At 38.7% G+C, this 13,509-nt stretch overlaps 1 protein-coding gene across 7 annotated transcripts in view; it reads right to left on the minus strand.

Moving 5' to 3' along the window:
- RASGEF1A (RasGEF domain family member 1A) overlaps positions 3,792-13,509 on the minus strand; it is a 160,910-nt gene continuing 151,192 nt past the window's right edge. For all 7 annotated transcript variants that reach the window (XM_021400410.1, XM_021400412.1, XM_021400411.1 and 4 more), the window contains 9 exons: positions 11,459-11,680; positions 11,083-11,157; positions 10,778-10,870; positions 9,880-9,982; positions 9,510-9,589; positions 8,651-8,842; positions 7,659-7,782; positions 7,351-7,423; positions 3,792-6,401 (listed from right to left, as the gene is read on the minus strand). In XM_021400410.1, the coding sequence (XP_021256085.1) occupies positions 6,377-6,401; positions 7,351-7,423; positions 7,659-7,782; positions 8,651-8,842; positions 9,510-9,589; positions 9,880-9,982; positions 10,778-10,870; positions 11,083-11,157; positions 11,459-11,680 (987 nt within the window). In that variant the 3' untranslated portion in view covers positions 3,792-6,376. The remainder of the gene's footprint in view (positions 6,402-7,350; positions 7,424-7,658; positions 7,783-8,650; positions 8,843-9,509; positions 9,590-9,879; positions 9,983-10,777; positions 10,871-11,082; positions 11,158-11,458; positions 11,681-13,509) is intronic.

The following is a 13,509-nucleotide window of genomic DNA, read 5'->3' on the forward strand; positions in this document are numbered from 1 at the left end:
CTTTGTCTTTGAAACAAACACACAAAACATCTGGAGTAACATAAAATCTCTCAGTTTACTGTAGAGGCTGTAAAATATCCTTCACAGATATGGCCTGAGACCTGCCCTGCTCCTCTTGAAGGCAGCAGCACCTGTGTCCTCTTGTTGTTGTTCTGGGAGGTGGAGAACTGGTGAAACAAACTTGGATTTCTCCTTTAAGACTGAGCATTGTGTATCTGCAGTGTGATGAGTCTGGAGGAAGCACGAGGTGCAGCTGTGGAAACATGGGCCAATGGGCACAGCAGTGGCTTTAGCCCCCAGAGAGGCTGAGCTCTTAGGCAGATTTCCTGCAACCTTATGCAAGCTTCTTTTGCTTCCGTCCACCTTCATTATAGGCTTTGGGGACAAGGATTGTTTTTTTCCAGTTGAAGGGATAACTTGAAGGAGAAAATAAAAGCATTGGGGTTACTTTGTACTCAGATATGTTCTGGAGAGGAGGTTAGGTACAGATTGAGTTTAGGCTTACTCTGTGCATGTTGGCAGCACCTGTCCTTGCCAGGCAGTTATCAGGAACAGCTGTGCGCTCCTGCGGCCTGAGAACTCTTAGAGTTGCTGTGGTATTTGTTTGGTTTCTTTTTCTAAATCTCTTCAAAGCAGGCTTCATGGCTGCTGAATTCTTGTGAAATTCTCTGTGGATGCTGTGAAACTTCTGAGAAGGAAAGTGAGTTGAGAAATACAGGGAAAGGTTTGTGAATTTGTGGGTTTATTATTTACTGGGTTGAATTTTATGTCTACAAAGCGTTTTAGGAGAGATTTCTCAAACTGGGATAAATTCTTTAGCACTGAGCTCTGAAGACTCCAAACATGAATAGTTAAATATCTTCAGTATTTTGAGTGCTGTAAATGTTAAAAGGCTTCCATCAAATACGTGACTTAGAACGGTGCGTGCAGGCAGAAGAGTTTAAAGGAATGAATGCATTTGCTGTAGACAAGTTGCCAGAGCTTGATTCCCAGAAATCTGGGTTTCAGCAGCAGTCCATTTATCTTCCCTAACCTAGATCTTAACTTAATGGCTTGGTGGCTTGTTTCTGTTGTTGATTTTGTTGTTTGTATGCGAGAGAAATTCCTTTTCTCACTTGGACTGGTTACAGAAGTGTAGTAGTACACTTCAGTTCTTTGTTTGGGGGATGTTAGTACTAATACCTTCTTTGAATTGAATATAAACAACAATGTTGCTTAAATATTAAAAGGAAACTTTCAGTGTTGGATGTTGCTGGAAAGCAACTCTTTTAAATTTAATACACCTTGGATTCAGGAGAGGCCTCAGTATGCTCACATTATATCCGATGTTATCAACTACTTTGCTGTCTGTCAAAATTAATTTTCAGATTAATCCAAGCAAGTATCTTAATTTGATAGGTAAAATTAAGAACATTGGAAGCAAATTTTTAGTAAACCTCAAGTTCATTCCTACCTGACCTGGACAAAGCAGGAACATTTGAATCTTACACTTTGGTTTGTATTCATGTTTAATATTCATGGAATTCTGTAAAATGGTCTCCACGTACGAAGCTGAGGTGAGGTTATAGGCAAATAGTCATCCTTCACATCCTGTTTTATTGGTTTCGTTTTGTTCTATTTATTTATTTTTTTCTGGTAGGTACTACTGATGGTTTCAAATAACCCTATATTGGTATCAACAAATACTGCTTTCTACAGAACTTAATGTCAAAATGCCTTTTGTTATTATTTGTGAGAAGCCTAGTGCTGCAAGTTACATATCTTAGTGGATCAGAAACAATATATTTACTGGCTTATTATTTTTAAGTTCATGTTGCATTTCCTGCTGGTTTGAACTTCTTTCTTATCACGTATTCTGAGGAGAAGGCAGGGCACATCTCAGACTGCATCAGCACTCCCTGCATGACATGTACTTTGACCATATTTTGTTATGAGAAGATGCTAAAATCTTAAAGGTATTTTGCAGCTACTAATTGCACCCATTTTCTGCATGAAAACTGAAAGTGGTGTCAAAGGAGCCTTAAAAATGGTGGCCTTAGAAAGGACCATTTAAATCCTGTTGTGTTCCAAGCAAGGTGCTGGAGATAATTATGCTTCAAATGCACTGCCAAACTGATGCAGAATGTACCTCTCTCTTTCATACTCACCTTGGGGTATACCTGTGAGTGTAGTGCCAAGAGATGATGCTTTGGGGGAAGTGGAAAAGGAGAAATCTTCTGCAGGGTCATTGAACATCTGTTGGAGGCTGATAGAGATGTGCTGAAACTTCAAAGCATTCCCAGTTATCTCTGCCTTTCCAGGGACGGGCATTGAAGGGAGAACTTGGAAGCAGCTGTTGCTAATACTTGCACGCTCACTGGTCTGGAAATTTCCTCAGTAGTTCTAATAGTTCAGGATAAGTATTCCTAATTTCTTTTTTAATTAAGTATCTCATTGTCGACATAGGCTTATTTGATGGCTGCAGAGAGCTGTAAGACAAAACATTTTCCATATGCTGTTTTCAGGCTTTTCCAATTAGCTGGGAGGCTGGGGTTGCCCTGGTAAGCTTGAATACATTGCTGGCTGAAAAAGATCTGTTTCTTACTGTCCTCAGAAGAATTGAGTTCCCCCTCCCCCCAGTATGTTTGAATATCTGCTATCAGCTGAGTTTTGCTGCCTGAGAATTATTTGCTGAAAGAAAGCTGGTTTTTTTGTTTGTTTTGAACTATTAACTTGATAAATGAAGTTGCTGCTACTGTGGCTAAAAGCATCTTGCTGGCATTCAATTGCTGCTTATCATGGCTGTGTTGTTCTCTAATGGAAGTAAAGTGCCTGGAAAGCAATTTTATTGTTTCCTCCTATGCCTGTGTAAATAGCTTACTTATCCCAATGATTGGATGGGACATAATTGGAAATGAGTTTTCAAGGCTGTTATGTGCATATTAATTAAGAGTGTGAACTGGTCATCGGGAAGGCTCCTGTTTGCTTGATCCTCTGAGCACTGGTAAACATCATCATCTTTTCTAATGAGCCACGATGACTGAAAGTAGTACTGTTCTACTCTGTGAGTCTGTTGTGGATGTCTGGTTATCAAAACGGTTTCCCCAGAGTTCTTTAAACAGATTAAAAATGCCTAGGGGATCTCCAGAGCTCCCTCAATTCTGAGGTCTAGCATTTTTTAAGGCTTATATCCCTGCGACAGGAGGTAGTGTGGTAGGACAGGGACAAAGCATTAGGAAGGCTGGATTTGCCTCGCAGCTCAGGGTTTGTTCTAGCTGTGATGTGACCTTGGGGAAGTTGCTTTGCTTCTGTAAATGAGGGCGGTTATAAGGGCGCAGTGGTTGCAACCAAAGGTTCTGGAGTGTTGAAATGTCAACAGAAACTCGCTACAGGAAACGCTGCAGCAAATGGTTCTGTGCTTTCCTCTTCAAGTAAGTGCGTGGGAGGAAGAAGAACAAAATTCAACTCTTGAGACACGTGAAGTGTTTTTGCACAGTGGACTTGTTAACCTCGTTCATTGAGATACTGAAAACATTCCTTAGCAGATGGCACTTTATCAAATCCGTAATGTATCGGTGTAGAGATATGCTGCTGCTTCTGGGGTGCTATTGTTGGTTTAGTGTCACAGTCACCTTTTGTTGGAAGATATCTAAATATTTCAAACTGCATTTTTGTAAGTCAGGATTTAAATTGAAGAAGAGAAATAGATCTTTGCAACGATATTATCTTCCACAGTTGGTTCACTACGTTTACCCACTGGCTTGTGGTTTGGGCAGTTTGCAAGTGGAAAAATAACCATAGAAAAAGTTTGGTCTGGTTGAAGCAACTCTTTTTTATTAATGCAAGCACATCCAGTCAAACACAGAATATCCTGCTTTATGGTACAGCTTTATATTTAGCATTTCAGCTCAGAATAGCAAAACACGGTATTTAAGGAATGTATCAAACTGAGGGAAGAAAAAGAAAAAGGAACCAATGTGGATACTGCGTTGATTTCAAGTATATACTAGGACTGATTGACCAGTGAAGTGCACATTCATGTGAAAGCTTTTTTTTAATACATTTACAGGAAGAGTTCTAAAATTGCATTTCAAATATATATTTTTTCTTAAATTTTAAGCATCCCTTTTAAATCTCAATTACATAAACAAAGCTGATATACAATCCCTTTTATAGTGTCCAACAATGTTACTAGCTAGAACATCTCTGAAAGTGCAAAACACTGTAATAATACAGTATAAATATTCTTACTCTAGTCCAGGACTGAAGGTCAGTACTTCAGCACAGGAAAAATAGCAGCAGATCATAAGAATTATCCCTTCTCCTTTTCTGGGCTGTTCTTTTCAACAGTTGTTCTACTTTCTCCTACTTCTTTGTGGCATAACTTGCTTTTGTTCCTCTTTGATTTCAATGCTACAGGAAAAGCAAAATGTTGATTTCTCTCTCCTATACCCCAACTTACTGTTCTAATTTTAAGTATTTACCAGGGGGCAGGAGGGAGAACAGGGAGAGAGGGAAGGCTCTTTAATATTTCACTGTACTGCAGGGCCAACATAGCAACCATTTTCTGTTAAGTGATGCTATGTGAAACAGTGGCACTGCTGAAGGCTGTAGGCACTCAGAGAGAAGAGGCAACTGGACTGGAGTAAACCTGACCCTCAGTCCAGCAAGTCTTGTCCCCGCTTCAACACAGACCAGAATAGGATACAAAGAAACTACTCAAAACTGACCATTTTAAAATAAAGTGGTGCAGAGATCCTCTGTGATGATCAGTGAGAGAGGCTGTAACCACAGGACTTTAAAGAGCTTTTGAAGAAAGAAAAACTCCAATACAACAGCCCAGCTCAGTCATCGTCTTTACAAATACCTGGCCCCCATGCCTTAGGAGAACGGTTACTGGAAAGGATAGTAAATATTCATAAAACAAAGTAGCTTTTAATCTGAGCCTATTTTCTTTCTTTTTTCTTAACTTGACATTTGGGGAGAAAGAAAAATCTTGAAATGTGTAACATTTTTTCTGAAATGGATAGCTTAGTTTTAAGCTTCTTGTATGCTCATTTGGATAGATAAATAGGTATAAACTCAGGGTGAAAAGGAGAAGTTGGAAATGATGGGCATTACTTCTAACTATCGATAGGTTTATAGATCATCTCTAACCTTGACCTAGATTCAAAGGCTTGATTAGTTCCTTATACTGTTTTCCTATGGATTTCAGTGGATCCCGCCCCAGACTGTCATGGCTTGTGAAATACTAAACAAGTTTATGATGTAAATTGGTCTTTGCTTTGGTCTTGAAGTCCGGACTAGCATTTTCAAAGGAACCAAGGGGTTTAAATACCCAAGTCAGCAGAGATGAACTCTTAACCTTCTTTGGCAATTTTAGCCTTAGTTGGACATCTGAGTTTACTTCCCTCTCCTTTATTTGTGCATGATTTTTTTTTTCCCCTTAAACTGTTTGCAGAAACACATATTGAACCTGTTTTGCAGAGATAATCTAGGTTAGACATCCTCCTCTTAAAAAAAAAAAAAATCCCTGATTTTAGAAAGGAAAACACAAACTATTCTGACAATCAGAATTTGAAAGATAGTTCCCAGAAGTATTAAAACTTAGACGTGTGCATATTCACACATGCACACACATACGCACACACAAACGCACAACCCTCAGTAGTTACCCCATCTTCTCTTTAAACTGTGTAACAAAAATATGTTTGCTGCACCATCAGTGTCGTAGGCAGGTATACTCTACCTCACGTGTCATATTCTTCATTTTATTTAAAAAGTACATTGTGGCTGGTTTTGAGACATCCATATTTTTATTTTCTTTGCTTCCAATCCAGCATAATAGAAGGTACGCTAAACTATGTCAGTACCTTGTAAGGCACTATTTTCTGATGTAGGAGAGGAACAGGCTTACTGCAGATGTCTAAGGCCTTGACTCTACAAACACTCGTACGTGTGACCACTCTCACTGATTTGGATGAAACCACAGGTAGACGTATTGAGTGTTCTGTAGGCTATTGGTTCAATGGAGTATCTAACACTGGCTGTAGCTGAGATGTGTGCTTTAACTTTTATTTGATTTGGTGGAAGTAATAAAAAATAAAAATTTGGATGCTGATAGAATAAGATCTCCCCAGGGATCCCACCTCCCACGATACACTTCGTCTCTGAGAACAGGGCCCTGCCCTTTTTTTAAATAAAAAACAAAACCCTTCACTTAAGTGCCTTAAGGTTGACATGTGAAATATTTACCACATTTTGTTTCATAAAAGGTACTGTATATACAAAACAGACCTCAACCAGTGAGGTCATCTTAACTCAGTCCAAGTCTTTCAGGTTGTAAAAACACATTCATTCTGTGTGCTTCAAAGTCTGCAGATCAGATCCAAAAATCTCAGGCCCTGTTAAGCAGAGTTGTCCTAGAAAAAGAAGTAACAAGAAAAACTTTGTATTGTGACAGTTTCTATAGTTTTGGTAAAGGTTGACAATGGGCCTATCCTTCATCAGGAGCTGGAAGCCTTTCTTCAAGGGACAGATTTTTCAACTATTATAAATCAGCCTACCTCTCTGATTCCAATAATAATACTGACTTTAAATGAAGATATAACCTTATAGCCTTCAGAATGCGCTCAGGCAAATAACTTATGATTCTCTCTCATCTTAATTATTGCTTGCAGCATGGCACTGGATTTATTACAAGGTATGTAGCACGGGTGTCTTACATGAAAAACTGATGTGGCAAGTTGGGACACGTTGGATTCTTCACTTTATCTGGTACAGATAACTCAAATCTACATGAGTAACAAACTGAAAGGTCTAAATCTCTCATCTGAATTAACTGATTGCGTGTACATAGAATAGGTGCTTCCTCCTCAAAAAGAGGAAGGAGTTGTTGAGACCTCCCTTAAGAGTATTTATATAAAATTTCATCCTTTTACAACATCTGTAAGGATTTATGTATGATAAAGGATAGGACCTTCTTTATACATTTGTCCCCTTGAAAAAAGCATGTCTGAAAACTGCTACAAATACAGACTCTATAACTGTTTGACAGCCTAAACCAAGCATGTTCTCTCATGGTCTCAAGCAGTGCTCTTGGAGCCCAAGCTGACTGGAGAAGTTTTATCAGAATCCTACAGAATGTTTTTTTGGATTTGAATTTTGAAGGAAATGAAGTCCATTTAGGCCCAAATGGTCCTATTTGCTGGATATGTGAACAGGAGGGAAGAAACTGACAGTTTTGTATGCATTCTTCAATGTGCTTGTGCTCAGGGCACAGATAAGGCTGAGTTGAATACACAAAAGTGTTTATGAAGAGTTCCCACACGCGTATGCCTGCAAAAACCTCCTGCTGTGGAAATTTCATACCTGAGTGTTTTCCAGCTGTCTTTTTCCATGTGGTTTTCTGGACCTTCACTTTCAAAGGATGCAATAAACAGAGCTGGTAAATACGAAAAGAACAGTCAGATTTTTTAAATAAAACAAATATAAAATAATTGTCATATAATAGTTGTAACTTAAGACTTCATTAATGAGGTTTACTCCCATCAGGAGCTAATGTGTAAGTGCTAATACATGCTTATCAAATATTGCTCTTGCATGTTAACTCTTTTCTCTGCATATTGTCTGCACTTCAAATAAGAAGACTATATGTAATGTTCAGTAAGGGGTTTTACCTTCTTCACTGTAAATGGGCGCAGTGAGTAGATAACTCTGGATCTTCTTGTCCTTTTCAAAAGGACACTCTACCTGCTTCCATGTCAGGAAATCATGAATCTGTCTTGAAATTTCCCAGAATTTCTGCATGAGGTAATATAAAGAGCTTTACAATCATTTTTCTTTCAAATACTAATTCCTCTCTATAATTTCAGGGCCTCTGTCTCATTCTCATTCACGCTTCTGCTCTTACTATCCTTTATTCCCACTCTTTCCTTGTTATTCTTTCATCTTACGTTTTTAGCAGCTCAGTATGAAGAAGAAATTTCTCTGTACTGTGACCTTCACACAGCTTTCAGAGGAGCAGAGCTGGGGAGTGACAAATGTTTACTGTTCCAAACAAAATTCTTGCATTTGATTTCGCATTCTTTCTTTAATTTTAAAATTTGCATGAGTGTAACCTTCCTTGAAGAGATTTCCGTTTTCAGTTGGCTAAGATAAATAAAAACTGAACTGAAATACTTTTAAATAACTTCTAATGTTTGGGTTTTGTTTTCAAAATTCTTATTTTTTTTTCCATCTTCATGTATCAGTTCTTTTGTTACAAATTAATATTATTTCACCCACTTCTGTATTCGTGCAGTTCGTGGTTTGCAGTATGCCTGTCCCATTTCATCTAAAACTAACAGAAGTTAATTTCTATTTTGGTCTTTTTTAAAACCTGACCTCTTAACTGAAAGCAGTTAAATGCCAGCAGTCCTATGGATTCTCTTCTGTTTAAGCAGTTGTGTATAGATCTGCTGGTTATACAGAATATGTGTAGCAACTGCAGTCACTTGGCTTTCACAGAAACTTGATATTGAGACCTTAATATCATTTCCCCTAGATAATGGTATCACTTAGTCTAGTTTGTAGAAAAAAAAATGCTGGGAGGAGTTAAACATCTGACATTTTAAAATTGTAATGCAAAATTTTGCCTAAGGACTGTAGTTCTTACGAAGCAAAGTCCTACCTTGAAGTTTATCTGCCCATTGGGCAAGCGGTTTGTATGTATTTTGTGCAGAAAGTAGATATCTTTAATAAACAGGTTGAAAACTGGGATGACTATTTTCTCTCGATTGCTGTTGGCAGTCTGAGATCGCTGTGCTGCTCCTTGCAGGGCCGTACGGTAATTACAGAAGTTGCTGGATGGATCCATGTGATGCTGTTTCATGGGGGGAAAGGCAGTCAAGTAATAAATATTACCTAAATATAAAAAAAATCCCTGGTCTTATCAGAGTACATGCTGTATAATTTCACTGGGTGCCTTTTTAAGCTTTTAAGATAGAGTACTTCATGTTGATCAGTCTGGATTCAAAAGTTTGTTTTCTAATTCCTGTCTTGCTTGAAAGGAAGGTTATATGCTAGCTCTACGTCTACGCTTTCTTTCAGTTGCTAATGCGAGGGTGAAAGGAAATAATAAATGACTACGGGGGGGAACGGTTTCAACTTGATGTCATCAATTTGATGACTGCAATTAAATTTAGTTTTGATTCTGATTCAGGCCACTAGATGGAGTACTCTAATCAGTTTTACAGGATGCAAAAAATCATTCACTTGCATGAAGAATGAAAGGTACTTTGATGTTGGGAGGGTGAAAAAGATATGATAGGAAGAAATAGCCTACAGAAAACATACATTAGCTCTTTTTTTTTTTTTTTTTGCAGTCAAGCAAGAATTTTTGGAATTTGGGAAATGTTCTCCCTAATGTTTATATACAGGTGACCACTGACAGAGGTGTCTCTGTGATCTCTGACTTGGTTTCATCCAGACCTCCACTGTGAAATTAGTATTTGATGGATTTATAAATAAAGTCTGAACTTTATGCGTACCTCTAACACATCAAATTTGGCAGTTTTGACCTTGGACCAAGTTTTCTTTAGCCGTGCCACAGGACTCAAGTTCATGCCAGCTAAGTGGAGAGGAAGGAGATAAAACAAAAACAACTGAGTTGAAATAACATAGGGCTAACATACTCGTACGTCAGCACCTTGCTTATACTTTGGAAGGCAGTTCAGCTTGACAAACAGAAGATATAGTTAATACCCCACCACCACGCACACACATTCATCTGTCACCGATGCGTACTGTGCCTGTAGAAGCGCTGGTGTGTTCAGCTAGCTTAGGGCAAGTATGAGTATGGTCTTATCAGTTGGGCTGTAAAATGAAGTGCCTTTTGTCATCTGTGTTCAGGATACTCACAGATAATAGCCATCATTGAGTTGAAATTTCCAATATTGAAGCACTCTCTTGCCACATCAATGAAAAATTCCACCATTCTTGTTCGCTGTTTTTTCTTTACCACCTGGAAAAATCAAGATCTGTTAAGAGGGAAGGGATGGCCTGAATTTTGGATAGGATGTTCAGTTAAAGGCATTATAAGCTGATTGAAGAGAGACTTCAAGACTTCATCTAGTTAAGCAATCTGATTACAGAGGCCTGAAGATATTTTATTAAGATCTATTTTTTAATAAAATAGTATGTGAGGCCATTACCAATGATTTGCCTGGTTGTGGGTGAGTGTAATTTGTTGTTTATACATCAAGTTCAATGTCTTAGAGAACTTGTATGAACAAGCTGGACACTTCTCAGCTGCTTCCTGTTGCTGGGAAAGGGAGACAACATCAACCCGCTGTCAGAAGAATATATGCCAAAAAGCTTAAACCTAAGAAGGAATCAGCGGACAGATTTAAGACCACGGTGTGTAACTTGGATGTGAAGAGGAATAATGGCCATGTCTTGATTTTTTTTATTTTTATTTTTTTCCCCTTATATTCTGTATAGTATAGATGTATACCTTAGGAATTTATGTATGCATTTAAAAATAAATAAAAATTCTGAAATCCCAACTCAAACTCCATACAACTTCTATCTTGCTACTTGACTGTTACTATGGAACCTACCCAAAACTAGAGAATACTTGCAAAGGTAAATATAGCTGTGAACTCTTAATTACATAAGCATGCAAATAATTTAATGCTTGAATGATGCAATTACCTTTAATTAGATTGCTTCTGTTTAAATCTCTGTTAGACCACTACCTACCACTTGTGCTTAAGGACAGGGTTATTTTGTGATCTCATCTACTGCTGGTACCTACCCTGCAAATCTCTGTGGCCACCAGCATGCTAAGACAATTGAACCAGTTGTCGTAGGCCTCCAAATTGTAGGTTTTGGTAACATCGCCTCGGCACTGTAAGAGAAAAGACCACGTGTTTATTAGTCTTATCTTTTATCGTGATGAAGTTGGCATACTAAGAGGTAAACTTCCCCTCCTGTCTTGTTCAAAATCTTATTGGATTCTGTTTAAGGCATGAGCTTAAAGAAGGTTAGAAAATGGAAACCTTTTGCGCACAAATTCTGATCAGTCTTTATTTCTGTTTCTCTCTGCATCCCTTCCTGTACCTTGTGATTATCCAGGGAGTCCATGTGGCTGACAATCTGCATCAGATCCTCTGGGTAAATGTTGCTCACCCGTTCCTGGGTCAGAAAGATTAGAGATTGTCATTGTGCAGGCAGACAGAGTTCAGTGAAAAGTGCACCAGTAAGACCTAAGTTATTTGATAGTTTTGTAACTTTCATCTTCTTTAAGCTTTCTTTACGGATGAATACAAAGTGTTTCTATTGGGGGTACCTGGATGTTCTCGTTCATCACTTGGTATTTTGTTTTAAGTAACGCATTAGAGGCTTTCACTGAACCCTATAGCAAAATACATGTTACTGAGTACATTAATACTTAATAAATGGAAAACGAAATAATTCACTCAAATTAATGTCTCACCAGTTCAATATGGGTTAGTTGTTGTGCCAGGATCAGCGGGTCACAGCACACACTCAGGATGTCCTTTTGAGTAGACTGTGGCTTGGTTTTGAGGATGGTGCCTTTGTCAGTAGCAGGTTGCCGGAATTTCTCTTTTATTTCCTGGTACTGGCTCCGTGCGGAGAGAGCCAACAGGAGATTCTGTGTCATCTGGCTAATGATCTTTTTTACTGTGCCATTTTCCTATGAGAAAGGCAGACACAACGTCTTAAAAACCTTTAATTCTTGCAAAGAATTTCTGACTGGCAAAAGATCTATTATCTTTCATCTTATTTGAGCTGGCCATCCTGTGACAAAAGAACTCCCCACACAAGTACGTAACGACGTTACATCTGCCTGCCTCCCCAGCTCTGTTTCGCTGTTTGGCTCGTCTACTTGTTGTGGTGGCTTTTGACTGGTACCATATTTCAAAGGCTTCTGGGTAAACAGCTTAAAAGTGGGGATAGTGAAAGGTGGCTGAGCTGCTCGTACAAGGCTTCTTGGATCTATTGCACTTCAAGTGATGAAAAGCTTTCCCATTCTGATCAGACCCCTGATGATCAAGTCTACTTAGCCCACGCAGAATCCAGGGCACGCACGCCATGTCCGGAAATATACCCCTAAAATATCCCCGGTGTGGGTTTGAACAATTAAAGCCTCCACAGATCTAGGCAGGAGCACAATATCCATGTTCTTTGATAATTAAAATGCCCTTTTGTTTGCTGAGTGCAGGTTTTATGTCCTTACAGATCCAAACCTTACACTGGTAATGCAAAACAAAAAAAAACCAAACCCCAAAAAACCACTCAGGTTTTTTAGATAACTAAAGCAATTGAATTATTTCTGCAGTGGACTCTTTGTGTCCTATAGACGTTTCCTTCTGAGGCCAACCCTGAAGAGCTAGCCTGATCACATTTCTACTCCTCTGTCCCTCCTGTTACCACTTCAAAGGACTTGAGTTTTTTGACTTCACTCTCACTGATGCTGGAAAAACTAATTCTTAACAGTCCTTTTCCTTTCCATTACACTATTGTTCTTTTGCTTACGTGCAAGTTATTTCTCTTGAAGTTAGCCACAAGGTTAGATCTTAGCTTACGATATACTGTGTTGGTTTCTGCCAGTCAACTGGATGTGCTAAAATGAGCTGCAATGACTCTGATCGTTCAAAAAAGCTGCTAATGTGCAGTGATAACGGAAATTATGTAGCAGATGTGAGAGAAGATGACAACCAAATACTTGTATATTGCATGCTATAATTAAGCAATAATAGTGTCGGAATGTTGCTTTACAAGGCAATAATCCGACTCCCAAGTGGAAAAAAATGAAAAGCTGAAAACAGTGTAGCTCATCTTGATGAGCAACTGGATTACCACTAAAAAGCAGCTGGCTGGAGCCATTTTGGATATTGTGCTACAAGTGCTTAGAAATGCCAAGGGAACATGGTGGGGGGACTGAAATAGAGAGCTAATTCTGCTCTCTGCTATATTGAGCTTTCTGTTGAAATCACTTGACCTCAGCCACTGTGTCTGACTTGCCATGCCCCTAGGAGGAGGAAAACTTTCTAGCTATGGATCATAGGGAATCAAATCTGAAGGCAGATGAGATTAAATAGATTTTGGGAGTAAATGTAGGGAGAAACTGCAGTGATATTAAAAACTATGACTGACTTAAGCTAGTGGGAATTTATCTGTATCTTAACATTTAGACAAAGGCTCTTGGAGAGTTTTGGCAGTTTCCTGCTCTTCATGGTCTTACCCTAAATTTTCTTGTAACTTTGGAAAGTAAAGCTGAAAGTTTCAGCTGGTCTGAGCAGGTATGACTTGGAGTTTAGTTTCCAGTGTCATTGAGTTGAAAATAACTTGTCCTTGTCTGTGTTCTGACAGTCCTATACCTAACTGGTGTGCAACCTTGTATTACTGGGATGAGCATGACTGCTGTGTGTCAGTTCCTGTTTTATTCTGCTATCATCTATGTGAGAAAAGTGCCCTACAGGGATTTGGAAAAGCTTTAATATAGTAATTTTAAAAAAAATA

Source organism: Numida meleagris, chromosome 5, assembly GCF_002078875.1.
Source record: "Numida meleagris isolate 19003 breed g44 Domestic line chromosome 5, NumMel1.0, whole genome shotgun sequence".
In the NCBI taxonomy this organism is placed as follows: Eukaryota; Metazoa; Chordata; class Aves; order Galliformes; family Numididae; genus Numida; species Numida meleagris.